At 37.7% G+C, this 27,984-nt stretch overlaps 1 protein-coding gene across 2 annotated transcripts; it reads right to left on the reverse strand.

Annotated features, from left to right (window-relative positions):
* Positions 1-27,956, reverse strand: LOC122706563. 2 transcript variants are annotated; one of them, XM_043921825.1, is made up of 9 exons: positions 27,727-27,956; positions 27,440-27,571; positions 12,320-12,441; positions 11,235-11,373; positions 8,949-9,070; positions 6,997-7,107; positions 5,263-5,369; positions 2,264-2,354; positions 1-319 (listed from the first exon to the last, which is right to left on the reverse strand). In XM_043921825.1, exons 1-9 carry the CDS (start codon positions 27,731-27,733, stop codon positions 203-205), a joined length of 948 nt encoding a protein of 315 aa, XP_043777760.1. In that variant the 5' UTR covers positions 27,734-27,956; the 3' UTR covers positions 1-202. The 2 variants fall into 2 exon arrangements, with proteins under 2 accessions (XP_043777760.1, XP_043777761.1); XM_043921826.1 differs by having other exon boundaries at positions 27,850-27,951.
* Positions 27,957-27,984: the final 28 nt, after the last annotated feature.

Consider the following 27,984-nt stretch of genomic DNA (forward strand, 5'->3'; position numbering starts at 1 on the left):
TTTTTTTCAGATAAATATTTTAATAAAAGTATCACACAAAGTTGTATATATATATATACATACAACTATTTACAAACATGCAAGCATATGTACAAACACAAGAAAGGAATACACAGGAAATAATGTGTGTTAGGATACTGAAATTCTTTTTCTTTTAAATTATTTTGTAATTATTTTACACCAAGGCAGGACTATTTTAGTTTCAGAGAATCTTGTATAAATGTATTTGTTCAAGAGCTTCTCTGTCAATATCCTTTTCTGGGAATACATCATAGTTCAGCGGTATCTCTTCAACCCAAGGAGATAACTGTATATTAACCTGAGGGAAAAAAAAATTGTTCATATTATAAACAAATATGAAAATTACAGAACGAACCTACTCTTTTCAATTTCAAGAAATCAGATTTATATTACAGTGAGAGGGACTAAGTTCTACACGGTGCCACATGAACAGTTCTTTGTCATAGTAAATGGCAGGCCTGTAGATTCAGGGACTTAATTAATTTACCTTGATTTGGGAACTTGAAAGGATAAAGAACATATACAATAGAGTAATTATTTTAATGTAACTAGTTTAATAAACTAGCTTAAACAATAAAGGATTAAAACAACAATGGGAGTGCACAGAGAAACTTCGTATACACACAGTGATGGTGCTAACAAGTTGCATGAGAGGAGCTAATCTCCCCCTATGACCCTCATCAGGCTCTTCCCTTCACATTGCAAACTTGGGTCTCCAAGACACAGAAATTCTTGAGCTACCAATGGATATACCTACTTAAAGAAGTTTCATTAAATCAGAAAGTAATAATGTTATTCAAGAATTCATATGTAAGGACTCTTTCAAAGACATTTTACTTTGGTAACTGAAAATCACTGAATTATTTCAATACATATAAACATTATAAATTGGAGAGCATGTATTTTACAAGGTGTGTTTTTTTTTTTTTTTTTTTTTACAAGGTGTGTTTTTATGAGTATGGTAAAGTACGGCAGAATCACACCACTCACGTGGTAGAGATCTCAAGGGGAGGGAACTGGGGAGATTACCATCATGTATTCATGTATCTCTGGATTATTTCTCCTGTTATGGTAAACATGACTGTAATTTAGATGACTGACAACAATTTTTGAAGAAGGTATTATTCATGATTGTTTAGTTTCTTTTTTTGTTTGTTTGTTTAGTTTCTTAAAGGAAGAAATAAGATACTTAAATTTTGCAGTGATTATATGCAATGGAAGCACTATGAAAGAAAATGATATGATTCTGTATTAAGAAATGCTATAATATCTCATCGAGGAGTCTCAAAGGGCTTTACAAATATTAACTAACCTTTAAAAAAGAGTCATTTTATTGGGATGAATCTTATTATTAACTATCAACCTTATTTTGTATGGAGAATCTGAGGAATATAGAAGCAGCTTGAGCAAGACTCCAAACTGACCTAGAAGCTAAACTGTGTTCAGGATATGGCCTCCAACCCACTTACTGGAGAAAAAGTTATGATGTAGGTGTTTTTAAGTCTCTTACAAATACTTAATAGCATTTGTTAACCTAAAACTGTAACTCCACAGTTAGAAACTCGTGCCCATCGAGTCGGTGATGCCATCCAGCCATCTCATCCTCTGTCGTCTCCTTCTCCTCCTGCCCCCAATCCCTCCCAGCATCAGGGTCTTTTCCAATGAGTCAACTCTTCACATCAGGTGGCCAAAGTATTGGAGTTTCAGCTTCAGCATCAGTCCTTCCAATGAACACCCAGGACTGATCTCCTTTAGGATGGACTGGTTGGATCTCCTTGCTGTCCAAGGGACTCTCCAGAGTCTTCTCCAACACCACAGTTAAAAAGCATCAATTTTTTGGCGCTCAGCTTTCTTCACAGTCCAACTCTCACATCCATACATGACCACTGGAAAAATCATAGCCTTGACCAGATGGACCTTTGTTGGCAAAGTAATGTCTCTACTCCACTGTGATTCATGGGGTCGCAAAGAGTTGGACACGACTGAGCAACTGAACTGAACTGAGTTAGAAAAATTGAGTGGAGAAGCAAAGGTATCTACATCAGGATCAGAATGACATTCTCAGAGCTCTGGAGGAATGTGAATAAACCACAGAACAGTTCTTCAGCCATAAGGTTTTGCTACTCTTTCTAGTGTTGTCACTGTGTTCAGACTGAACATTTCTAGAATAGTGTAACAGCTATCAGAAAAGAGCAGGAGAAAAGTTTTGACAATAAAAGTGCTGGGAAAGAAGCTTACATACCTGAAGACCCGAGAGGGAATCTTCCAGGCCTGGTACTGTCACCAATAACGACCCTTGTTTCCTTACATTATGGCAGATATATTCCCAGGCTCTACAACACATTAAAAACTTCTATGTTAGGGTTTACCAGACACTGGATATTTTTTAAAAATGAAGATGACAAAAGCATATGCAGCATAGGTGATATCTAGAAATCCAGATGGGCAAAAACGTTAGCCTGCAGGGAACAGAGCTGCGGCAACATACTAGTAATTGGTAAAGTCAGTTCCTGAAGGGATGTTGGCAAAATTGTGGAGTTACAATACTGAGAGAGATTTAACAAGATGGGGGATTAGGGTTAATACAAGCAATTGTGAGTAAGACCACAAAGAAGTTTTCAGAACTGATACAGATGTTAAAGCTGGATCATGGTTAAAGCCTCCTCAATTCTTTATGATCTGTCAAACTTCCTACAGAATGGAACCAAGCCGAGGGGAGTGGGTGGGAAAGAGTCATGGAGAAAAGCCACAGAAGCCAGAAAACAAGCAAAGGCTAATAATAAGAACATAATATGTAGATCTTTTAAAATAACATCAAGTGTGCAATCATCCTTTATTTGGCTGTCAGAAATACTCAGCGGAAAGCCTTGTGGACAACGTGATGCCTGAGAAGTTCAGTGTGATCAGCTAGGTGTAAGGCACAGAGGCAGGCTGTGTGCACATGTATGTGTCAGAGGGCAGTATTTGACCAGCTGTGATTAGCCTGTAGTGCAGACACGAATGGGATTTCTACACTGCATGAGGAGTACCCCCCACTGGGGGGCAGGGGTCAAGCAGAGCAAGAAGTGCACGCCTTGCAGGGGGGCAGGTGGGCGGCTGTGTTGTTTGCACTCACTTTAGTTCTAGCAATGGCTATTGGGTGTAGTCCATTCTGGGGCTTTTTAGGCAAAATGATAACAAATGCTCTTTTTCTCAGGTTAGATCTAAAACCAACTAGCAGTGTTTGATAATAATTATCGCTGTGCTTGGGCTAGAGCTGTCTGTTGTTTTGATGCAGTTCCCTAAAAATGATGTTTTTTCAAGTCTGTTTAGTAAGATTGAAGAAGCTGATTATATTAGCACGATTGGCCATGGCTCTAAAAATAGCACTTGCTGCTTCTGAGAAGTTGTCATTGCAGTAGTTGTATAGGTTTTGCTTACTGAAAAAATACACAGAGGTACCTTTTAAACTAAGACTTACTCTACTTGCTACAATATAGAATAATACAGGTAAATGATCAGTTCTGTCAGAATGATTCTAATATCAGAATGCTTTATCTTCTAAACTTTCTCCTGTGTATTGTCATTCATGAAGATAATTATCTATATTTAAAATTCATTGCACTTGACTAATTTGGAGAAATGACTGAACACACGGGGTCAATACCTATTTGGTGAGTCATGCAGAGTTTGCAAATGAATTTTCCAAGATAGCACAAGCATGCAGCAGTTCCAGTATCAAGTTGACCAGTAATATCTGTCATTCTTCAGCATTTAAAATCTTCCTTTATGAATCTTCCAAGAGTTTAAGGTGCTTTTCTCTTTTAACTTCTTATAATATTGGTATTATTTCATTCTCTAACCATTATTTAACGTTTTGACTACTGGTCATGAACTTGAAAAGGTAAAAAGCTACACAAACTTTGTCCACTGGAAATTAAAGAGTGCACTATGGTTAAAACAACTTTGTTCATGTTATGTTTCTGGTCTTTACCCTGTGAACAAAAAATCATCACCTGTTCTGGCTGCACTTTGATGATATGATTAGCTTTCTGTTGAACAAGTTTCTTTATAAACAATTTACATTGATAATTTTATACTGATCTTAACCTAGAAGTAATAGATGTGTGCATGTGTGTGTGAGAGAGAGAAAGAGAGCGAGAGAAAGAGAGAGGGTGAAGGGATAGCAAATAGAGGTTTAGTCATTCAAGATTCTGCTCCATATTAACTGTTTATGGTCTATAATTATGTACCTTTTTATTTCTAAGCAGTAGAAATCTCCCTGATGCACGAATACAAACATGAATGCAATGCCCTTTCATACATATGGAAAGGCGCTTTCTTTTATCTAGAGTTACATATGTCATTATGATAAATAAGTTAGTAAGCCTAACTGACCAGAAAATCAGTATCTTGGACTGTAAGAATTTTCTAATTAGAGGAGCCTGTTAAGTCCTGATGAGAAGTCAGAAAAGTCACAGGAAACTCCCTGTGGTCCAGTGGTTAGGATTCCATGCTTTCACTGCCTAGAGCATGGGTAAGATCCCTGCTTGGGGAACTAAGATCCCACAAGCAATGTAGTAGTGTGGTCAAAAATTAAAAAAAAGAAACAAAAAAAACTGATCACAGATTTGCTAATTTTTCTATTGCTTAAATAGTGGAATAAAGTCTAGGAACCTATTATTACTATCTTAATACATTTTAAAAATTTGGTAATTATTCATTGTTTTTTAGGTGAATATTCTTATATCTTGTTCTATAGTCATTTATGGGCAGCAGTTAAGTCCCATCATTCTGTGACAGGATAGCAAAAGGACATGTGTTTTTTCAAAGAAAAGAAAACTGAGGCAGAAAAAAATTTAAGACCCACTGGGAACTGATAATTAACTTCTTGCATCCCTGACTGCGAAGAAAAAGCTTGGGTCATGACACCATTTTCTTTTTTTTTTAAATTAATTTATTTATTTTAATTGGAGGCTAATTACTTTACAATATTATACTGGTTTTTGCCATACATTGCATGACACCATTTTCTATCTCCTCAAAATCAGATGTAATATTTTACAAGGTTAGACAACCAAAGTTTATTTTTATTTTCACTTAGACATAACAGATTTTCTTATTAATATAATCTCCTGAGAGTTGAGGTCATTTCTAAAAAGTTTAATATTACTTCAGGGCCCCAAGTTCAATTTGTGGTAGGGGAACGAAGGTCCTACAAGCCTGGCCATGCCAAAATAAATAAATAAATAAATAACATACCTGGCCTGTTCTGTCTCATTAAGAAAATATTCGAAGACATTATTCATTATAATAACATCAGCATTCTGCAGAAGTAAACTTTGTGTACAAATGTTCGCATGAAGCACCTAAAGAATGAATTAATGTAAGAAGACAGGACACCATGTCACATAACCACTTAAGGAATAGCTGCTCATTCAATGACATTGGGAGGCAGGCGGTAAGGGAGATTCACACTTCTTAAAATGGGAGTACAGTATATTTACTACTACTGCCTTTGAAGATACTTAATATCTAATAAAAACCATAAACTTGTGAAAACTTTATTTTTTAGATAGACTTATTTATATAGTCATAATTACACTCTCTTCACTCCCAATTTAGAGCTTGTTCTACTGTATCAGTAGTTATGAGTCAAAGGAACTAGGTTCAAATTCTGGCTGCATTATCAACTAGGTTTATACATTTGAGTAGTCAAATGTCTTCATAAATAAAATGGAGTAATATCCATCCTGATTCACAGAATCAAATGGGACTAAGTAAAGTTTAAAAAGTGTAAAATGTTAATACAAATATGTTAACTGGCCTTGTCTGACTCTTCATCCAAAATTTACTTGAATATATTATCTATCCAAGAAAGCAAACAAAACAATTTAGAAAATTAAATACCTCAAAAAATTAGCTTAGACTATTATCAACAAGTTTTGTAGAACACAGGCAAGATAACAAGAAATATTTATTTGCTCAAGAGCAAAGCAAATTAACTTTTATTTTAAAAGAAGAGAAAAAGTTTTTTGTATTATATGATTTTTTTCCAAAAAAGCACTTAGTCTTACAAATAAATAATATGCAGAGGTGTTTTTCAGAATGTTTAAATCTTGATTTCTAATTAAGTTGATATTCCTCTTATTTATGTGATTTATTATGTAACAGCAGTGTGTATTTGTTCACTAAATATGGAATAGTGAGAAAAATCTATAAATTTAATATTGGACAATGAATTCTCTTTGATCACTTGCCTCTCAATTTATAACATGAGAGAAAAAAAGGAAGGATGAAAGGAGGAAGAGAACAAAAAGTTTTCCTTCTATAAAAAGGTGAAGGCTAGATTCTGAATCTTACTAAGGTACATCTTTGAATATTAGATTGAACTGAACACCAGAAATCCTTAGATACCCAGTACTTCTGTGCACTGCCATTGGAAGTGTAGGATCACTAGTGAAATGATAAGGATTATGGCATTAACCAAAAAACTTCCTTTCCCCTTTTTGGTTATTTTTCCCCTTACCTATAACAAACAGAAAATTACTGTCACAGCCCAACTCAGGGCATCATCCTCCCATGAACTGTTAGTCTGTGGTACCCACAATTCCTCTTGCAAATTTATAAAAGAAGATAAAGAACTGTGAGCATTACTTAATCTTTTTGCTTACTTTCAACATTCAGGGTTTAATTAAACACACATCTGACAACATGAAGATATTTAAAATTGCTGCTAACAAAACTATAGTTGATATGAAGAAAACTAAGAAAAAAATTCTACTTTCTAATAAAATTGGGGAGGAAGAGAAAAGTGTGAGTGGAACATAATGATAATAATTCATCTTCATTATTAATGTTATAAAATATTAACTCAATCTATTTCTATACAACAGCAATGAAGGATAGATTCAAATATTTTCCAACTCCAGTAGAGAAGAAAGTTGGCTAAATTTGCTACACAATGGACAAGAGAATAAATATTTTAAAAAGTACCTTTATTCTGTCAGTGAACTGATACTTTTTTATGATCATTTCCTGCAACTGGCAAAAGTCTCCATTCAGTTCTACTCCATACAGTTGTGATGCTGAACTGTAAAGATAACCCTAAAATATGAAGACACATGATGCAAAAGAATTAACTTTTAGTTGTGGGTTTATTTCTACTTGAAATTTTAAAAGTCAAACTTTTAAAAGAGAATTCAATAAACTAAAAATAAAAGTAAAGATAAATAACATTATATAATTTATGTAAAACAACTTCAAGAACTTAGACTCTTACTCATCAAGACCTCAATTGTACTTTATTAATTTCCATTATTTAAAAGTAATTTTATCTTATTTATCAAATATTACTATTTTAAGCCCTCCCTTTATGTATATTTGTAGAAGAATACATTTTTTCCAAATAAAGGCTAAACTTCCTAAAAGCATAGAAATAAAAAAATAATTATGTTTTTTGGATTGATTTCTCACTTTTCTCGATAAAACTACATTCAAAAAAGTTGGAAATAAGGAAAGTGATCACATATAGATTCTTTCTTTAATATCCTATTTCTGTAATTTCTTAGAACGTTACATCAGGGGAAAGTAAGAAAGGTGTTAACCTATTGGAAATATCATGGACACTCAGCACAGTCTGACATAAGATGCGGGTGGCTGGAGAGTGTGTTCTGTTTAGCTTATGGAAGCCAGCCTGCTGTTTGGTAAATCCATCAAAGATAACTGCCCATCAGTTAACAAGGATCATCAAAAACAGACTATGTATTATTATCTATCTATTTTTGGTTGTAATAACAAAAACAATCTGGAAGGAGAGGTCAAACCGTATTCTGAAGACCATTTTACATCAACTAATACCTATGTGTAAACTCAATTTATATTTATAGCTCACCATAGATATTTAGAATATGTTCAACAAAGCATATGTAAGTACTCAAAAAAAATTGTTGACTGAATCAGGGACCTCTGTAGAGGAAAATGACCATATGTTTAATCTGGTTGATGCTGCCAAACACCTGCACAGTCACAAATATTCAGCTATATTTGTTTCTAACAAATAAAATAAACAAGAGTGGACAAAATATGGTAAACAATCATAATCTCTAATGTTCACCAAGCAAAATCAGCAGATAAACTGTACTTTCCATTATGGCTGTCTTTTCTAACTGTAGGACAAAAGTCAATGCTGAAAAATAAATGAAGCATGAAAGGGTTAACTGTTTCTGTTTAGAGTAGGCAGTGATGCTGGGAACGGACAGAGCCTGTTCCTGGCATGAACTCCTACGGCTGCTGGCCACATGTTTTAACACGTCTGCTAATGACAACCAGAAACCACATTTCAGTTTTTTTGATAAAACCATTTAAGAACATTAAAAATATTCATGATTTGAATTTTTTTTAAAGAGTCACATTGAAGTGATATCTCAGACACAAAAATCTACGTTCAGACTTTGGATCACTGAAAACCACAGTGTGTCCTGTGTCCAAGATGATATCATCTGCTTTGCTCACTTACAGGTGAGGATATTGATGCCAGGGGTGTGGAGTGATTTGCTCATGGCTGTGAGCTATTCCCTAGTTGAGCAAATTTGTCAGTTTTATAAGCGCTCTTATCAAAGCTCCGCGTGCTATACTGTTTTACGACAGTACAGAAAATGGAGTTAGACGCGCGGTAAGTGAGTGACAGAATACCAAAGTGTTATGAGGGCCATCTGTTCCTGTTTTGCTGAAATTCCTTCACTTGTGTGACAGAGACAAACCAGGAGAGGAGATCAGAGAGCTGGCCTTTGAAAGGTCCAAATTCAATACACTATTTTAACCATATTATTCTATTACTCTAATAAAGCAAGCCAAGCTGTCACCTTAGATGGTGGCAGGCAAAACTGTTGCCAGTAGGAGAAGAAAGTATTTCCAAATGTTGACTATGTCCCCAAGCTGGACTTTACCCCATAAAGGACGGTGCCAAGCCTGGAGCCAACGTCAACCAAGACCTTTCCCGACAGATCAGGGAGTACGTGACGATAAATGAATTTCAATTCCATGAGAGAGAAGGAATGAGAAATAAACCCTGGAGAATGAGAACAAACATTAAATTTTGCTTGAGGATTAACAGTTCCATTCCGTATTTCTAATTCTTTCACCTATAAAGTGTATTTCATGCTTTTCTTAATCGATGAAAGCCATTCAGAGGTTATTTAGAAAACACTAGTGTAATAACTTTGCACTCATTCACTCTGAGCTGTAAGACACAAGAACAAACACGCAATCTCTGACATTTAGGAGGCCTCTAGAAAACGGTTACTCAGCTGGCTCTCCCTACCCCCATGCTTCTCATCTCTTTCTCTTCCATCCTCTAGGGTGTCCTAGGCCTTTCTCTTCCTTGTCTCCCAATGAACTGCTTTTCCCTGAGACTGCTTCCTAACTCCCATAGCACCTGTTTTTCTCATTCTACCCCAGAGCCATCCACAGAGCCTCCACCTCTCACTGCATAGACTGTAAACTACCAAATGAATGACCATCTCTGGAGTGGAACAATGTGGCGCCCTGGCCAACCTCAAGTGTGGTCTGGAGAGCCGGAGATGGGTGGTATGGAAGGAGGTTAAGACACTGCTAAATTGTTATTTCCCTTAGTTTAATTGCTATAATTTCTAACCTCCTAGCCCATTTTCTCACTCCATTATTTCTGTAATGAAATACTTAGGAGAGCCTGAGTCTGTTTTTTTCTGATATGGAGGTAACCCAAAGATTTTCTTTATTGTGTGCTAGTACATAATCTAATGGTCAGGAAACTTTGATCATAACTAATGAATGGTGGCAAATAAAATGGAAGCAATCAGGCTAATCCCTGGCAAGAAAAGAAAGGGTGACTAGGCCTCAGAAGTAACACTGGAGGTGGTGGGGTGCAAGGGCATTCAGCACCATAGTCTTTATTTCCCCTCATCCTCACTGCCCTCTTTGCCACGTTAGTGCTCCTGCGCTGGGCTAGAGTCATTAGTGTCTTATAGATGACAAACTCCTTTCATATAGGAAAGAAGAGCCCCACACGGTGACAGCTTTCTCACACTCACTGTAGTTATCTGGGCTAGTCTGGGCACCCAGTCACTATTTATAATCTGATTTTTATGTGAAAATGCATCCTAATCTCCCAAATTTTTCTTTATTGAACATAGCTCTTCTATAAATTTCTGTACATCAGATCTGAAATGGTATTATAATTAGAATCCACTTTTTAATTCTCCCTCTATTGTTCTTGTCTAAGTCTTCTATTTTGTGAACTCCAACCACTTCAAATGAATCTTAAAGCAGTAAACCAGGGTAGTTTAATCCCCAACTATAATACAGGTACAACAAATTTGTAGTAGCCACATATTACAAATTTGGTAGCAGTGAACTTTTGAGAATAATATTACCTAAGATCAGTAACATGAGCACATTACTACTCACCCACTCTAAGTAATGCCTCAAAATCTAGGTTAGCAGGGAGACTGAAATAGCATGTTTAAAGTAATACCCTAGACAATCATATCCAGTTTAAACAAAAGATACAGTAACAGAAGAGTTTACATCTTAGCAGCATGGAGTCAGTCTAGTTTCCGGGTTGAAACACAGGTGTTGAGGGACAGAGATGCAGGAGACTATGACTAGAGCTGTCCTGTGTTACAGGCAGGAGATGCTCCATGTCAAATCACAGCCTGCATAAACTCTCAAAGATTATCCACCTCTGGCTTCTGAGTATGCACCCATCCAACAATATCAGATTACTGACTTCTGAGTATGCACCCATCCAACAATATCAGATTACCAACTTCGCAAGTAGATATTTCTATGGGGAGAAAGTTTTCAGCTCCCTTGGCAGTTATATTTCTCACTGTAAATAAATCACTGCTATGCATAAATGTGAATCTCTTTTGAGTATATAACGTATGATTTAGTTTCCCCATATTCAACCACTTCCAATTAGTTTCAGGACCTGAGAAGTCACCTCCAATTAAATATGTTCAGTAAAAAGCAGAAATACTCCCACAGGGGACATGAAGGGGCCTAACCTCCCTGGACAATGTTTCTATTTAGTTTCTCTGATTTTAGTAATTGGTAATAGCTAGGCTGCAGGTTGGCCTTTTGCTTTTAAAAAAGTCAAAAAACAGTGAACGCCTGGTCAACAACCCGCATAGTCATGACACGTAAGGAAAAGTGCACACAAAGTCGTCAGGTTTGCAGGCTCGAGTGCCCACCTAGAGGTGCTGTCCGATGTGAGCCGCACACCATACAGTAGTTTCTGCTCATTTTTCCTTCCTCACATAATGAATCAATAAAGTCTTCATCATAAAGGAATGCATCAACGTGAACTGTGGGTTCTGGCTGCTGCTGTATCTGGTGGAGAGAAGAAAGACATCAAAAGAAACAGAGTACAAAGAAGTCTCTTTTTATTGCTAAATAAGGCAAAACATCAGTGGTTCATATGCTGAAATTCTGAGAGCAACAACAGCCAGAAAGACAAGTTTCACTCATGGAAGTCAGCAACTCTGCTTTCACGCTATTTTTGAGACACTGGCAACTTGCTATTTGACCATGTCATGATGCAAAACATGGCTATTAGAAACCGATAAAAATTTAAGTTGAAAGGAGTATTTTGAGATCATTTTATCCATCCTAAGTAGTATATTTTACAAATAAGGAAACATACCCAGAGAGATTTCTCCCAAGAACTGACATTAGTTAGTTCAGAGGGGGAGAGGAGAAACTGATACTAGGTCTTCTGAGTCTACTTGTCAGGGACTTACCCATCAAAATACTTGGCAAGTAATCTTTGCCCAGAAGCAAAGTTTTCAAATAATAAAAAATGTTTAGTAAAATTTCATGCTTACAATTAATAATAGCACTTAATGCTGGTAGTACATGGTATAACAGCAAGCAGCTACAAAGAAAAACAATGTTTGTTCCCTTCTACTTCAAGGATAATAAAGAATCAACAAAAGGGTGAACTTCACCCTGATAAAAGTCAGGGAAATGGAACAGGGCAGAGAAAACCAAGACAATTACATAGGCAGGGACAGATTACTGTTGTATTGCTGGGCCTTGATTTGGGGTGGGGTGGGGTCGGCTTGGCAAACAGGACACCCTCAAAAAATATCTTTTGAATGAATGGTACTAGGGAGCCAGGGGGTTACCGACTCAAAAGAATTGGGGAAACGGATAAAGCACCAAATGAAAAAGCAGAATTCAGGACTATTGATTAGGCTGGAAAGGCTAATGGGGTTAGAGAAGAGTAGGAGAAACCTCAAGTAGCACTAGGAATAAATTAATTTAATGTATTTACTTTTTGGAGAGCTAGATGTTCTGAGGAAAGCATGGTTTCTAGAGGTAAGCAATTCCGAAGGTCTTCTGCTATGTTTTTCAATATAACATCATTATTGTCTTGAGTGAATTCATCAAAATCTCCTGCCAAAAAAAAAAAAGTCTAAGTTTTTATGGTTGCAGTCATACCTAGACTAAGTGATTACAATGGATGGTTATCTTCTATTAGATAGCATCAATTTATAACAATAAATAAACATTCTAGGTCCAATGAAATATTCAAATTCTAACAAATGTTCCATGGAAAACATTGAGTTTTTTTTCTAAGCTGCTTGAAAATATAAAACTTGACTATTTCAGCCTGTTATAGAACAACTAAGGCATTTAAAAATTATGTAGTACTCTTACTACTTAAACTTACTAGTAAGTAGTCAAATATTCCTTTTGTGACCATATAGACTTTATAACTTTAGGAGGCATCGCATAGGGATAACTTTAATCTGAGCATCCCTGACTCCAATAAAATGAACCCAAGATTTCAGATAATAAGCACAAACACATGGCACCAACAATAGAATAAACTTTACAAGAATCATGTTGCTCTGCTGCATCTGAACAGCAGATAAAATGATCATTAAAACAGCACATTTCTGATGGCTCTGGCCTACTTTTGGACATACTGGAAAAAGGGGAGTGAGTGTGTGTGCCAAAGTATATAGCAATAAAGATGAAGAAAGTAAGTGATACTTTGTGAATTTATGTGAGGACGTAAATGTGGTTTTTTTTTTTTTTTCATTGTTCTGTTTTTTCAACTTACCTGTGTTCAATTTTTTTTTAATTGGCTCTAAAAAAGTATGGTTTCTAAGTAGCTCATACATAATTTTAAGTAGAAAAGACTCACCTTGAAGTAAAACACTGTAAAAGTTAGCTGTAGCCTGAATACCAAATACAGATCGGAAAGAACAACTAATGAAAACATTTTACCTTTTTCTTAAAAAACTTTCTTATAGTGAATTCTTGCCAGAGTAAAAGGACCTCAAGGGGACTGTGTTTTTCTTACTGTTTTGAAATAGCTATAAAAGGAAAACAGGTAGATTGTGAAGAAAGTATCATCCATTTCCACATACCCTATCCCTCAAGTCTTTGGTAGTTTTTAAATAAGTTCATGATTTCCTTCTTAAACATATTAGTAATAATTCTTGTGTTGGGTCAGAATGCTATTCTCAAGTCCCCAAAACAATTAAAATTTGGATAATATTTTCTAGTTTGCAAAGTTCTTTCAGGTAGAAACTACATCAATTAAATATTGTAACATCCATGTGAGGAAGACAAAGCAAGATTACCTTCTCTGACTCACAGAGGAGGTAATTAAGGCGACATGAATTGTGAAAAGTTACAAAGCAGGCCAGCAGCAGCAAAAGAAATAAACTTATGTGTTTTACTCTTCCTTTTCACTCTTTCCATTGTGTCTCTACATACACAGGTTCTTTCTCTGTACTGCTCTTCCCTCTGAGCAATAGTAGTTAACATGAAGATACATTATTTGACTCCCTGAACTAATGCAGAAAGGCCTTTTAACTCTTTTTTTCGTTCTTCACCTATCTATGACAGTGATCTAAATGTTGCTTCAAATTATAGAAGGATGCGGAATATAAATTATAGACAAACAAAAATGTTATGAAGATTCATTCCAAATTCTTTTATTTATTTAAAAATTTTTTATTATTTATCTTTTTGGCAGCGCCACACAACATGTGAGATCTTAGCTCCCTGCTCAGGGTTTGAGCTCGTGTCCCCTGCATTAGAAATGCTGAGTCTTACCCACTGGATTGCCAGGCAAGTCCCCAAATTGTTTTAGGTGGAACTTAAATAGCATCTGTGATGCAGTTTTTTAAAAACTGGAAATATTTACTTTGTAAATACTAAGTATTTAATTAATACTAATTAATACTAACTAATTAATACTAAGTATTTATTAAAATTAAATTCCTTAAAACATTATTTTTAAAGGCTATGTAATATTCCACCATATTTGTATTAACCATTCACTCCTACTACTACATATTTATATACAATTATAACTGTGAAAATTTAGAGACATTGCAACTGACATTTGGCATACTTTGGCCTCTTTGCATTTATTTCCTTACTGTAAATTCCTAGCAGAAGTACTTAACCATTGTAAAGGCTTTTGCAACATACATAGTTATGTATGGATGTGAGAGCTGGACTATAAAGAAAGCTCAGCACCGAAGAACTGACGCTTTTGAACTGTGGTGTTGGAGAAGACTCTTGAGAGTCCCTTGGACTGCAAGGAGATCCAACCAGTCCATCCTAAAGGAGATCAGTCCTGGGTGTTCATTGGAAGGAGTGATGTTGAAGCTGAACTCCAATACTTTGGCCACCTGATGCGAAGAGCTGACTCATTGGAAAAGACCCTGATGCTGGGAAAGATTGAAGAAGGGGATGACAGAGGATGAGATGGTTGGATGGCACTGCCGACTCAATGGACATGAGTCTGAGTAAACTCCGGGAGTTGGTGATGGACAGGGAGGCCTGGTGTGCTGCAGTCCATGGGGTCGCAGAGTCAGACACGACTGAGTGACTGAACTGAACTTGCTACATACTGCTAAATTTCTTTCCTGCAAGATTATACCAATTTACTCCATCAGAAAAAAATAAGGATATGTGTAAGCCTTACTTCATGAAAGCCTTACAGCATTGAATTGTACTACAAAAACAAACTTTGTTTTAATTTGCATTTCTTTAATTACTAGTGAGGCTGGACATCTTTTAACATGTATAATAATGATTTTGGAATGTGTGGTAACACTATGTTGCTTGGAAAAAGATTAAAGGTGTTAATCAGTTGCCTTAGGACAGTTAGGTTTTTCTCAAATTACATATGCAGGTGGGAAGGGAATGGAGAAAGAAGAGTTTCTCTGCAGAACAAAATTCATTCTTTAAATGTTTCCTACTTATATTTAATTAAGCACATGGGAAAAGGGAAGTCACCAAAGCTGACAGTCTATGAATCAAGTTCTACGTTTTGTATCTAGTCAGGTATCAAGTCCCATCATGCTCTCTTTTGAATCCACTTCCTCTTTATTATTGCTTCAACTACTTCATAGTCACAGGTACCACCTCAGACTTGGAAAACCAGGACAAATAATGAGCTCATAATTAGCTCCTGAAGGATCAGTTTCTCTCCAATATAAGTTACCTTACACATTGATTTTGGAGAAGGAAATGGCAACCCACTCCAGTATTCTTGCCTGAAAAATCCTGTGGACAGAGGAGCCTGGTGGGCTACAGTCCGTGGGGTCACAAAGAGTCGGACATGATGGAGTGACTAACACAACACAGTATCTATTTTAAACTAATCTTGCTTAAACTTCACTCACGTCACTCCTTCTCCTTACAATTTTGGGACAGCTTTCCGCTTTTCAATGTATCCAGTATTACTCTAGACTTTCAAGGCCCTCTATATCACCAGAGTCTAACCATCCTATTTTCTACTCTCCTTACTCACTAATGTAATTTTTGCTTAAGACAGGCAAATTCCCTCAGTTGTTTTCTACATTCCTTCCTGTTTATATTGCCCCTTTCAACTATGATCTTGTTTTTTTACAATAAGGGCCTTCTGAAGTTACTTCATCTCCAGGAAGTTTTACCTTCAGCCCTTGGCTGTCACTCACCCATATCCTTATCTCTAATGACTTATACTATATCATTAAACATTGGGCCATGTATTTCCTATTATTCATTAATATCTTATATTACTTTGAAGTTTTTATTCAAAGTTTAAAACTTTACTGAGTGGACTTCTGAACTCAGACAAGATGGCTACTTCCCTTAATTTCCCCAGCTCCTCCCCTCTAAATACAATGAAATACTCTGGACGTAAACCAACAGGCAACCATAAAGGACTCTGAAGGCTAGAAAAAAGGTAAACTGTCTAGGGATGTCAGGAATTAAGGAAGGAAGGTCACCGTGGTGAATTCCCTCCTGGGTTTTCATCTTCCATGTAGCCTGGACGGGGCCCTGGAGAGGTGAGTGACTACCAACCAGAACCACCAACACCTATAGACTGAATAAAGAGAAAGTGAAAGTGAAGTTGCTCAGTCGTCTCTGACTCTTTGCGACCCTAAGGACAGTAGCCTGCACCAGGCTCCTCCATCCATGGGATTTTCTAGGCAAGAGTACTGGAGTGGGTTGCCATTTCCTTCTCCAAGGAATCTTCCCGACCCAGGGATCGAACCCAGGTCTCCCACATTGTAGACAGACGCTTTACCGTCTGAGCCACCAGGGAAGTCCTAAAAAAAAAAAACTAAGACAAGTCTGCTCTCTCTCACCAAAGACCAGTAAAGGGGAAGAATAACAGAGGTATACTGGGGAGCCCTAATCCCTAGCCCACACTTGGGGCAAAGGCAGGCTATCTGGTAACAAAATAGGAGGCTGCTATCTCCAGGCCCTCTACCCAGTAGGATAGAGACTCAAATTGAGGCCTCAGTCCTCTGCCCAGTGGCCAAGAGCAAACCAGGCCCTGTACTGCTCGTCCCCCATCCCTGCTGGTGGAAGGCAGCTCAGTGACATAGGTGTCTTTCCCCCAGCAGGAAACGCCAGCATAGACTGAGCAGGAAGCCCCAGCAGTGCCAAAGAATGAAACAAAGCTGAACAGCACTGCAAGGGCACTGAAAACTAAACGCTGTCAGAGCTACAGCTCACAAAAGCAGGCCAGAATCAACAGGTGAAACTTAAGCAGGGCAACTGCCTACTGAGAGAGAAAATCTGAACAGGATCAAGTCAGCATAATATCTAAAATATCCAGCATAAAATAAAATTATCCTAGCATACAAACAAAATGTTCACGATTTAACAGAACATCACATATATCAAGAACAGGAAAAATCTTAATTTGACTCTCACAATCTAGATGCTACTGTGCAAATTAGCCAGAGTTTGGATGATCAGACAAGGACTTTAAAGGTGCTATAATGAAAATGCTTCAATCAGTAGTTATGAATTATCTTGTAACAAGTGAAAAAAACAAAATCTCAGCAAAGAAGTAGAAGTCATAGAAAAAGAAACAGCAACTGCAAAACAGAAAAATAAAATAATAATAATAATTTAGAAACCCCTTGCTGAAAGGGCTCTGTAGTAGAGACGACAGAGGATAGAATCAGTACACTTGAGTTGACAGATCAATAAAATTTATTCCATCTGAACAACAGAGAGAAAACAGAAAAAGAAATTAAACAGAGACCTAAGGATCTTTGGAATAATGAAAGACCTAACACTGGTATCTGAGTTCCAGAAGTAGGGGGAAAAGTGTGGAGCTGAAAAGTATTGAAGAAATACAGCTAAACACTCCCTAAATTAGGTGAAAGATCTAAACCTATGGATTTCAGAAGCCAAGCAAAGTCTAAATGTGATAGACCCAAAGAAATCCACCTAAGAACATATCATAAACTTCTAAAACCAAGAGACACAGAATAAATCTTTAAAACAACCAAAGAGAAATGATTCATTCCCTACAGGGAAACACCAAACAACAGTGAAGTTTTCATCTGAAACCATGGGAGCCAGGAGGTTACAAAATTGTTCAAATGTTGGAAGAAAAGGACTACAAGCTGTAAATTTTCTAGCTGATGAAATTATCCTTCAGGAATGAAGGAGAAGTAAAGACAAATCAGATGCAGAAAAACTAAAAAACAAAAAGTTTTGTTGCCTTAAGACCTACCCTTAAAGAATGGGTATAGGAAATGTCAATAGAAAGGAAACAGCAGAAGAGGGCTTGGAACTTCAGACAGGAAAGAACGGAATGTGTAAAAATAGACTTTCTCCTCATTAGTTTCTTAAATCATATTTGATGGCTAAATCAAAATTTATAAAACCACCTGTAATGGTGCTCAATGTAAATATATAGAGGAAATACATAAAACAATCGTATTTTCAAAGTGGGGGAGGGTATAGGGACCTATGTGGAAGTGAGATTTCAATATTTGATTCTAGTGATAAAAACACTGACAACCAGTAGATAGTGATGTTACATATGTATACTGTAATACTCAGAGTAACCACAAAGAAAACTCTACAAAGAAATACACTCAGAAACACTACAAAGAAGAACAGAATGCTAAAACTGTTCCATTTACCCACAGGAAGGCAAGAGGAGATAACAAGAACTTGAGAAACAGAAGGGTCAGAAAGGAAACAAACAATAAAATGCTATACTTAAGTGCTAACATATAGTAAGCTAATAGCAAATGGTCCAAATACATCAATCAAAAGACAGAGATTAGCAACACAGATTTAAAAAATACAACTCACCCTGGGTTGGGAAGATCCCCTGGGGTAAGAAATGGCAACCCACTCCAGTGTTAATATGCTGTCAACAGAAACTCACTTTAAACATGCCAGGAAGACTGAATATAAAAGGATGGGAAAAAAAGTTGTGTCAACAGTTTAAAAAAAAAATAGGGTGGCTATACTGGTATGAAATAAAATAGATGTTAAAGCAAAAAAAAATTATTAAGGACAAAGAAGAACATTACATACTGATAAAAGGATCAATCTATCAAGAAGACACAGTGATCTTAAATGTGCATACACTGAACAACAGAACCTTAAAATATCAATACATGAAACAAGGACTTCCCTGGATGTCCAGACAGTGGTTAAGACTCCATGCTTCCATGATCCCCAGTTAGGGAACTAAGATTCCACATGCAGCACGGCAGTGGAGAGGTGGGGGGAATGAAACAAAAACTGACAGAGCTGAAAGAAGAAACAGAAAAATTCACAATTACAGCTGGGGAGTTCAACACAATACTGACAGGACTACTGGGCAGAAAATCAGCAAAGATATAGAAGAACTGAAGAACATCATCAATCAACAAGATCTAGTAGGTATGTATAGAACACTCCACTAAACTGCAGTAGAATACAGTTATTCCAAGTGCCCACAAAACAGTCACCAAGATACACCATACTGAGTCATAAAACAAATATTAAAAATTTTTAAAGAATTTAAATCATACAGAGTATCTTCTCTGAACATAATGGAGCCAAAGTAACAGAAAGACAATAGGCAAATAGCCAAATGCTCGGAAAGTAAACAACATACTTTTAAATAATGACAGCTATAATAATCAACAGAGAATAGAGGATTCAAAAAGATACAGAATGAACAAATGATTTGATTCAACAAATAATTTTCAAAGATTCAAAAGGAATTCAATGGAGAAAGAACAGCCTTTACAACAAGTAGTGCTAGAGCAAATAGACATCTACAGGGGAAAAAATGAACTTCAACCTAAACTTCACTTTATACAAAAGTTAACTTAGGTCAAAGAACAAAATGTAACACACAAAACAACAATTCTTTTAGTTTTGTAAAAAAACTTTTTTATAAAACTGTTTTAGGGTTTGTAAAAAACCTTAACACCCGAAACTAACACAGTATTGCATAATGTTTAAATAAAAAGGGGGAAAAAAGCATAGGAGAAAATCGTCAGAATCTAGGGCCAAAGAGATCTTAAACTTGACATCAAAAAACAAAAAACGGGGTAAACTGGACCTCATTAAAATTGAAAACTTTTGCTTTGCAAGCTCTGTTAAGAGAAATGAACAGGCAAATTACTGGGAGAAAATACTGCATACACACATCTGACAGGTCTTATATCTAAAATAATAAATAGCTATTTATTATTTATATTTATTTTATAAATTTATATTATATTATAAATATAATTTTGGAGAAGGAAATGGCAACCCACTCCAGTATTCTTGCCTGGAGAATCCTGTGGACAAAGGAGCCTGGTGGGCTGCTGTCCATGGGGTCGCACAGAGTTGGACACAACTGAAGCGACTTAGCAGCAGCAGCAGCATAAGTATAATTTATATTATTTAATATAAACTTATACATAGTTATATTTACAAAAGTATATTTATACTTACATTTGTATTATTTATTAATAACTTTATTATTTCTGTTTACAATAGGAAAAGGACAAAAGACATAAACAGATACTACATCAAAGAGGATATACAAATGGCAAATAAACACATGACAAGATGTTCAACATCATTTGAGAAACGGAAATTAAAACCCAATGATAGGGCTTCCCTGATGGCTCAGTGGTAAAGAGCCTGCCAGTGCAGGAGACACAAGCTTGGTCCCTGATCTGGGAAGATCCCACATGCCATGGAGCAACCAAGTCCTTGCGACACAACTACTGAGCTTGTGCTCCAGAGCCCAGGAGCTGCGACTACTTAGTCCATGTGCCACAACTACTGAAGCCCTCACGCCCTAGAGCCCGTGCTCCGCGACAAGAGAAGCCACTGCAGTGAGGACCCCGCACACCACAACGAGAGCAGCCCCTGGTCTCTGCAGCTAGAGAAAAGCAATGAAGACTCAGCATAACCAAAATAAATAAATAAAATTAGTTTTTAAAAAATTGGGAAAAACCCCCCAATGATATATCATTATACAATTTTCAGAATGGCTAACATAAAAATACCAAATGCCAGTAAGGATGCAGGTCTTCCTTACTAGCATTGTGGCTTACTTCCTTACTAGCAAGTGGCTCAGTGGTAAAGAATCCGCCTGCCAATACAGGAGATGCAGAAGGTGCAGGTTTGATCCCTGGAGGGGAAAGATCCCCTGGAACAGGAAATGGCAACCCACTCCAGTATTTTTTTTTAACCTTTAGTTAGCTGGCTGTGCTCAGACTTAGTTGTGGCACACAGAATCTTTGATCTTCCTTGTAGCACACAGGATCTTTAGATGTGGCGTGTGAATTCTTAGTTGCAGCATGTAGGATCTAATTCCATGACCAGGGATCAAATCCGGGCCCCATGCATTGGGAGCATGGTCTTTTCCACTGGACCACTAGGCAAGTCCCCACACTCCAGTATTCTTGCCTGGAGAATTCAATGGACAGAGAAGCCTGGCGGGCTACAGTCCGTGTAGTGGCAAAGAGTCGGACACCACTGAGCACGTGTGCATAGTGAGGATGCAGAGAAACAGGATTACAGTCACTCTGGAAGACAGTCTGGCAGTTCCTATAACTAAAAATGCACTTACCATATGATGCAGCAATTGCATTCTTGGACATTATCACAGAGAAATTTAACACAAAAATATGTACATGAATGTTCACAGAAACAGTATTTGTAACAAAGGCTTTACTGCTCTGGATATGGCTTATATGGCTTTTTTACTCATATGTGTGGTGTCCAGGCTAGGACAGCAGAAATATGTAGGCTGGTTGGACATCTTGCTCTCCATAAGCTAGCTGGGACTTCCTGACACTGTGACAATCTCAGGGTAGTCAGACTACACAACATGATGGCCAGATTCTCTCAGAGCAAGTATTCCAAGAAGCAGGAAGTAGAAGTTGTCAGTTTCTTAAGTCCTAGGTCTGAAACTGGCCTACTGTCATTCCTGTCAAATTCTATTGGCCAAAGGTGTCACAGAGAGCACCCAAATTCAAACGGGAGAGAGAACGCAGACCTGACTTCTCATGGAATTTAAGAAAACAACAAACAACTTTATAGAAGTAGAACTGACATACAATAAACTGTGCATATTTAAAGTGTACAGTTATGTAAGTTTTGACATATATATATATATATAACATGTAGTATGAAAGATCGCTATAATCAGGATAATGAATATAGTCATTATCCCAAATATTTCCTCCTGCCCCTCTGTAATCCTTCCTTCTCTCTAATCGTCTACCAACCCAGCCACCAGAGATCTATTTTCTGTCACGACAGATTAGCTGGCATTTTCCTAGAGGTTTAGATAAATAGGAAGTCTTTTTTCAGTATGGTTTATTTCATTTGGCAAAATTTGTCCATGTTGTTGCACATACAAACACTTCATTCCATTTATTTGCCAAATAGTATTCCAGTATAAAAATACAGCACAATCTGTTTATTCATTAACCTGTTTCTAATTGAGATGCCTTCCTCCTCCCCCTTTCCTTGCTGCATTGTACTGGCTAGAAGCTCTGTTACACATAATCCCCCAATGGCTCAGAGGATAAAGAATCCGCCTGAAATGCAGAAGAGACGGGTTCGATCTCTGGGTTGGGAAGGTCCCCTGGAGGAGGAAATGGCCACCCACTCCAGTATTCTTGTCTGGAAAATCCCATGAAGAAAGGAGCCTGGGGGGGCTCTAGTCCCTGGGTCGCAGAGTCGGACATGAATGAGCAACTAACACTTTCTATTACATAATCACTCAGTTATTGTAGCTATTGGTTACAGGCTTCCCTGGTGACTCAGATGGTAAAGAATCTGCCTGCAATGCAGGAGACCGGGGTTCGATCCCTAGTTCGGGAAGACCCCCTGGAGAAGGGAATGGCAATCCATGCCAGTATTCTTGCCTGGGGAATTCCATGGAGCCTGGTGTGCTACAGTCCATGGGCTTGCAAAGAGTAGGAAACGACTGAGCGACTAACACTTTCAGAAGCTCTATTAAGATTCTGGCTATAAGTGATGAGTACAAATCCCTGTTTTATTCTTAGGGGAAAGAATTCAGTCTTTCACCATTAAGTATGATGTCAGCTGTAGATTTTTCATAGATCCCCTTGATCAGGTTGAGAATGTTTCCTGCTATTCCTAGTCTGGTAAGTGTTTATCAGGACGAGATGCTGGATGTCATCAAACGCTTTTCTATGTCTCTTGAGATAATCACAGTTTTTCTTCTTAGTTAATACAGTGAATTACATTGCTTGATTTTCTGTTGTTAATCTAACTGCGTTTTGGAATAAATCACTTGTTTGTATTATTCTTTCTATACATCATGGCCATTTTTAATACACAATAAATGTGATGAAGAGAAAAGTACAATTATTTTTACTTATTTGACAGAAACATTTTGTTTAATAGGTATGCATTTGCCCAATGTATCTTTGTAGTTTCTGGAAAAAACAATCTATTTACCTCATATACTTGATAACTTTCACAAATTCATAATGTTTTAATAAAGATTGGAAAATCTGTAAGTTATGTGGCTACTTCCTCAGTGGTAATACAATATAGAACTGGAATAGTATGCTGTTTGACAAATGTAACTAGATCCCCGCCTTTGCTTTGAGATTTAGTAGGAATTTCAAAGAACCTCTAACATGGGAAGGGAGGTGGGAGGGGGTTCAGGATGGGGGACACATGTAAATCCATGGCTGATTCATATCAATGTACGGCAAAACCCCCTACAATATTGTAAAGTAATTAGCCTCCAACTAATATAAATAAAGAAATGAAAAAAAAAAAAAAAGAACCTCTAACAATTTTGTAGCTGCTGCTAAGCAGCAAGTCCAATTCTGTTCAGTGAAGATGTATTTAAAATACAGGAAGCAGAGAAGCTTCTACAAGTTTCTAGTCATCTACAATTATCTTCCTTAAATATTAAAGTATTTTCTTGAGGATTTTATTAATTTTCTTATAGCATAACTCAATTTTCTAACTTTTTAAAAATCTGTAACTTTTAAAAAATTTATTTTTAATTGGAGGATGAGCCTTACAATGTTGTGTTGGTCTCTGCCATACAATATGAATCAGTGTTAAGTATACAATATCCCCTCCCTTTTGATCCTCCCTCCCACCCCACCCCGCATTCCAGTCCTCTGTGTCATCACAGAGCACAGGGCTGAGCCCCCTGTGCTATAGGAACTTCCCACTAGCTAGCTATTTTACACACGGTAATGTAGGTATTTATAACTTGACTCAATAGAAACTTTTACACATTGTTGGTTTGACATCCTCATTTGTCTGGTAACAGACAACTGTTAACAAAATGCAATTTTTAATATGCTTAATGGGGACCGCACATATAGTTCTGGCTCTCAGTTCCCTTCACTTAATAGACTGTAGTTACTCTCCTATATGTTGAAAGCTAAGTCAAGGGTCCATTTTATATACATACACAAAGTAGTATGTATATAAAGAAGTAGAAAAGAACAGATGCTCTACTATAAGATTAGAGACAATGCACTGAGGTCCTGTTGTATTTTTTTACTCTCTTCATCTATTTGAGGCGGGAGTTGTCTCTGTGCTCTTTGTCTCTCATCCTTGTTTCATCCCTCTTATACCAGTGATCATTTGTTTCTAGACCCTTGGTCTAAGCTGTACTAAAGTAAATACAGGCTCTATCTTTATTTTTTCCACATCTTCAGTTTATATCAGACATTGACATGTGCTTATCTCTGTCTGGTCCAAGCGTCTGGTTCTATCAGCTTGATTCCAAGTGACCCCAGGTCTAGGGATGATAATTCCACTATTCCTTCAGAGATCAACAACATTCTTCTTTGTGTATTTAAAATTATTGTGATTTTACTTGTTAGCAACATGTAGTTTTTTTTACTTTCAATAAACTCTATGAAGCTCAAAACCAAAATCATAATGCCTATTATTAACTCTTGCTATTCGACTAAACGGTATAAAAATTCAAGGAGAGTTATAATTAACAAAGGTCTAAGCAAGTGTCATACAAGTAAGATATTATGCAATAATTTTTTTTTTCCTGGAAGAAGGGAATTAGCAAAATGAAAAACTGTTGATTGGAAGAATCTTTTGTGCTGTATTTAATTAAAAAAGTACATGATGACTTTCAGTTCTGGAGGCAATTGTGATGATGGTTACACAATGTAAATGTATTTCATGTCATTGAACTGTACACTTAAAAATGGTACATTTTATATTATGTATATTTTATTACCACCTAAAAAAGGTTTACCAATAAATTACACTACTTTTTAAGATTTATATTAAAAAATACTCCTCTGTTTTAAGATAAAGAAAAAAAAAAGTATAGTTGCTCAGTTGTGTCCAACTCTTTGTGACTCCGGAGACAACAGCATGCCAGGCTCCTCTGTTCATGGGATTCTCCAGGCAAGAATAAGTGACACTTATTTCTTAAAATATTCATGCAATAAACATTCTTCAGAAACTCAGTTTGTTTGCTAAGTTGTTTAACAAACTGCCTGAGCAACTCTGACTACAGGATCTGGGGGAGGAAGACAGAACATGGTGTTAGAAAAAGTAGAAACATAGTCTTTAAGCAATAGTGTTGGGTCTTCTTGTTTACAAAATCATCATCCAAAACATGCTTTCAGTGATTTTGGAAAAATGGAGTTTCAACTGATGCCTCTAAAACTGGAGATGTAGATTACAAACGGTATCACAAAACTGAAAATTCTTGAAAGCAAGGATATTTTAGTAATTGTGCAATTGCCAGGACCAGGAAGTAGATGCCAATTTTGTAGGCACCCAGGGGATTTTGGGGCTTCCCTGGTGGCTCAGAGGTTAAAGCATCTGCCTGCAATGAGGGAGACCTGGGTTCGATCCCTGGGTTGGGAGAAGGAAATAGCAACCAACTCCAGTATTCTTGCCTGGAAAATCCCATGGATGGAGGAGCCTGGTGGGCTACAGTCCAGGGGTCGCAAAGAGTCTGACACGACTAAGCGACTTCACTTTCACTTTCAAGGGATTTTGGAATAAAAGATCCTGTATTAAAAAATACCTATCATGAATCTTCTTCATAAAGAAGACTGAATGCCAAAGAATTGATGTTTTGAGCTGTGGTGTTGGAAAAGTCTTGAGAGTCCCTTGAACTGCAAGGAGATCAAACCAGTTAATCCTAAAGGAAATTAATCCTGAATATTCATTAGAAAAACTGATGCAGAAGCTGAAGCTCCAATACTTTGGCCACCTGATGTGAATATCCAACTCATCAGAAAAGACCCTGATGCTGGGAATAACTGAAGGCAGTAGGAGAAGGGGATGACAGAGGATGAGATGGTTGGATGGCATCACTGACCAATGGACATGAGTTTCAGCAAGCTCGGGGAGAAAGTGAAGGACAGGGAAGCCTGGACTGCTTCAGTCCATGGGGTCCCAAAGAGTCAGACACGACTGAGTGACTGAACAACAATCTTGAATCTTGTCTGTGTGTAAAAATATGAAGCTACCTCTTTAGTTTTCTCTACTTTCCAGGCTAAATCTCACTAGCAGATGTCCAAAGTAATTTTATTTTGGCATGTTGGCTAAAATGATCTTCCAAAATGTGTAATAGTAATAACAATAACACCCAAATGATTATTGACTCTAACATTACAAAGAGACAGAAGTTCTAGGAAGAACCTCATGCCTGAAAGTCTAAAACTGGGAGTTATCAGCAAACAGGAATATTTCATGTCTGGCTGAAAATAAACATGGAATCAACGTTTAGGAGCACAGAAGCAGAGCATAGTTTGGAGGAGTTCTCAAACAAGGAATTTTTTTATGCTTTCAGCAGGCTTCACTTTGCTAAGATAGATCTACCTCCATTCTTCAATAATTCGACCAAATTACCACATTTCAATTCTAAAGTGTGCCTTTTTAGTATTACTATTAATATTATTCAAAGCAAAGTCTTCCCCTCCCGGCTTTCTCTCTCTCCCCACCCTGGAACAACTCCTTTAAATGTATGAACTATTGAGATTAGCTGGGACTTCCCTGTAGCTCAGTTGGTAAAGAATCTGCCTGCAAAGCAGGAGACGCGAGTTCAATCCCTGGGTCAGGAAGATCCCCTGGAGAAGGAAATGGCAACCTACTCCAGTATTCTTGCCTGGAGAATCCCATGGAGAGAGGAGCCTGGTGGGCTACACAGTCCATTGGGTCGCAGAGTCACGACTGAGCGATTAACACACACACATTGAGATTAGTTACATGTGACTTTGCCTACAGGGTAAAAAACTTCCAGTTCTACAGTCTAAAACTTATCTTGCAAAGGGCTTTTTCAGGTAGTATCCTATTGGTCGTCCCAAACGTGTGGGAGTAATGGGGAGGTGAGCTAACCCATTCGTCCCATTTTTTCCTTTAGGAGAGAGGGTAGACACAAGGCGGCTCTAGCTGCTTAAATCTGTAGCGGAATCACAAAACCCAGAGCCGGGTCTTTCTGCACCCAGTCTTAATCTGGACTCTTACTCTGCCAATGCTTGCGATGTGCCCGGGTCAACCGGCTCGGTAGCAGAGCAGAGACCAGCACCGCTACCCCATGGAAGGCTTCTGGCCTCACCCTAGGTCCCCAAGGTCAGCGCCCACAGCATATCCTTGCCCCAACCGTCTGATTCTGGCTCTGATCGCTTACGGGTAGTTCGCATCCACTGCAGAAGCGCTGGGAGGTCCGCCGGAGCCACCGTACGGAGTAGTTGCAGTACTGCGAGCCGCGCGGAGCGGAATTCCATGTTGGAGAAGAAAGCAGAGCAGCGGAAGGTTCGCACTGCGCACGCGCAGGCAGAGGCCGGTTCAGACACCCGATTAGACCCGGCGTGGAACCCGCCTCCCTCGGCTGCCAAAGTCCTAAGCCCCGCCTCCCCCTTGCCCCTCTCACGTGCTCCTGCGACTCCCTGCTCTCACACAGCCCTACTCCCCCACCTTTCATAATTCCCCTCTTAGCTGGTGGTGCTCAGCCAAGTCATTTTTCTTAAAGTGGCGCCTGGAGGCTGGACTTCTTTCCTGAGATCGCATCCCTAGAAAGCCTCCTATCTTCATACTAACTTTAATGCCGCAGTTATTACGGGATAGGAAACCAATGTCAAACGCCAGTCAAGGCAAAGAAACATCTCAATACACTCTCGGTAAACACATTGAAGAGACGCGGCGAGTGCCCCGGAAGCGGAAGTGTATGCCCTT

This window comes from Cervus elaphus, chromosome 13, assembly GCF_910594005.1.
Source record: "Cervus elaphus chromosome 13, mCerEla1.1, whole genome shotgun sequence".
In the NCBI taxonomy this organism is placed as follows: Eukaryota; Metazoa; Chordata; class Mammalia; order Artiodactyla; family Cervidae; genus Cervus; species Cervus elaphus.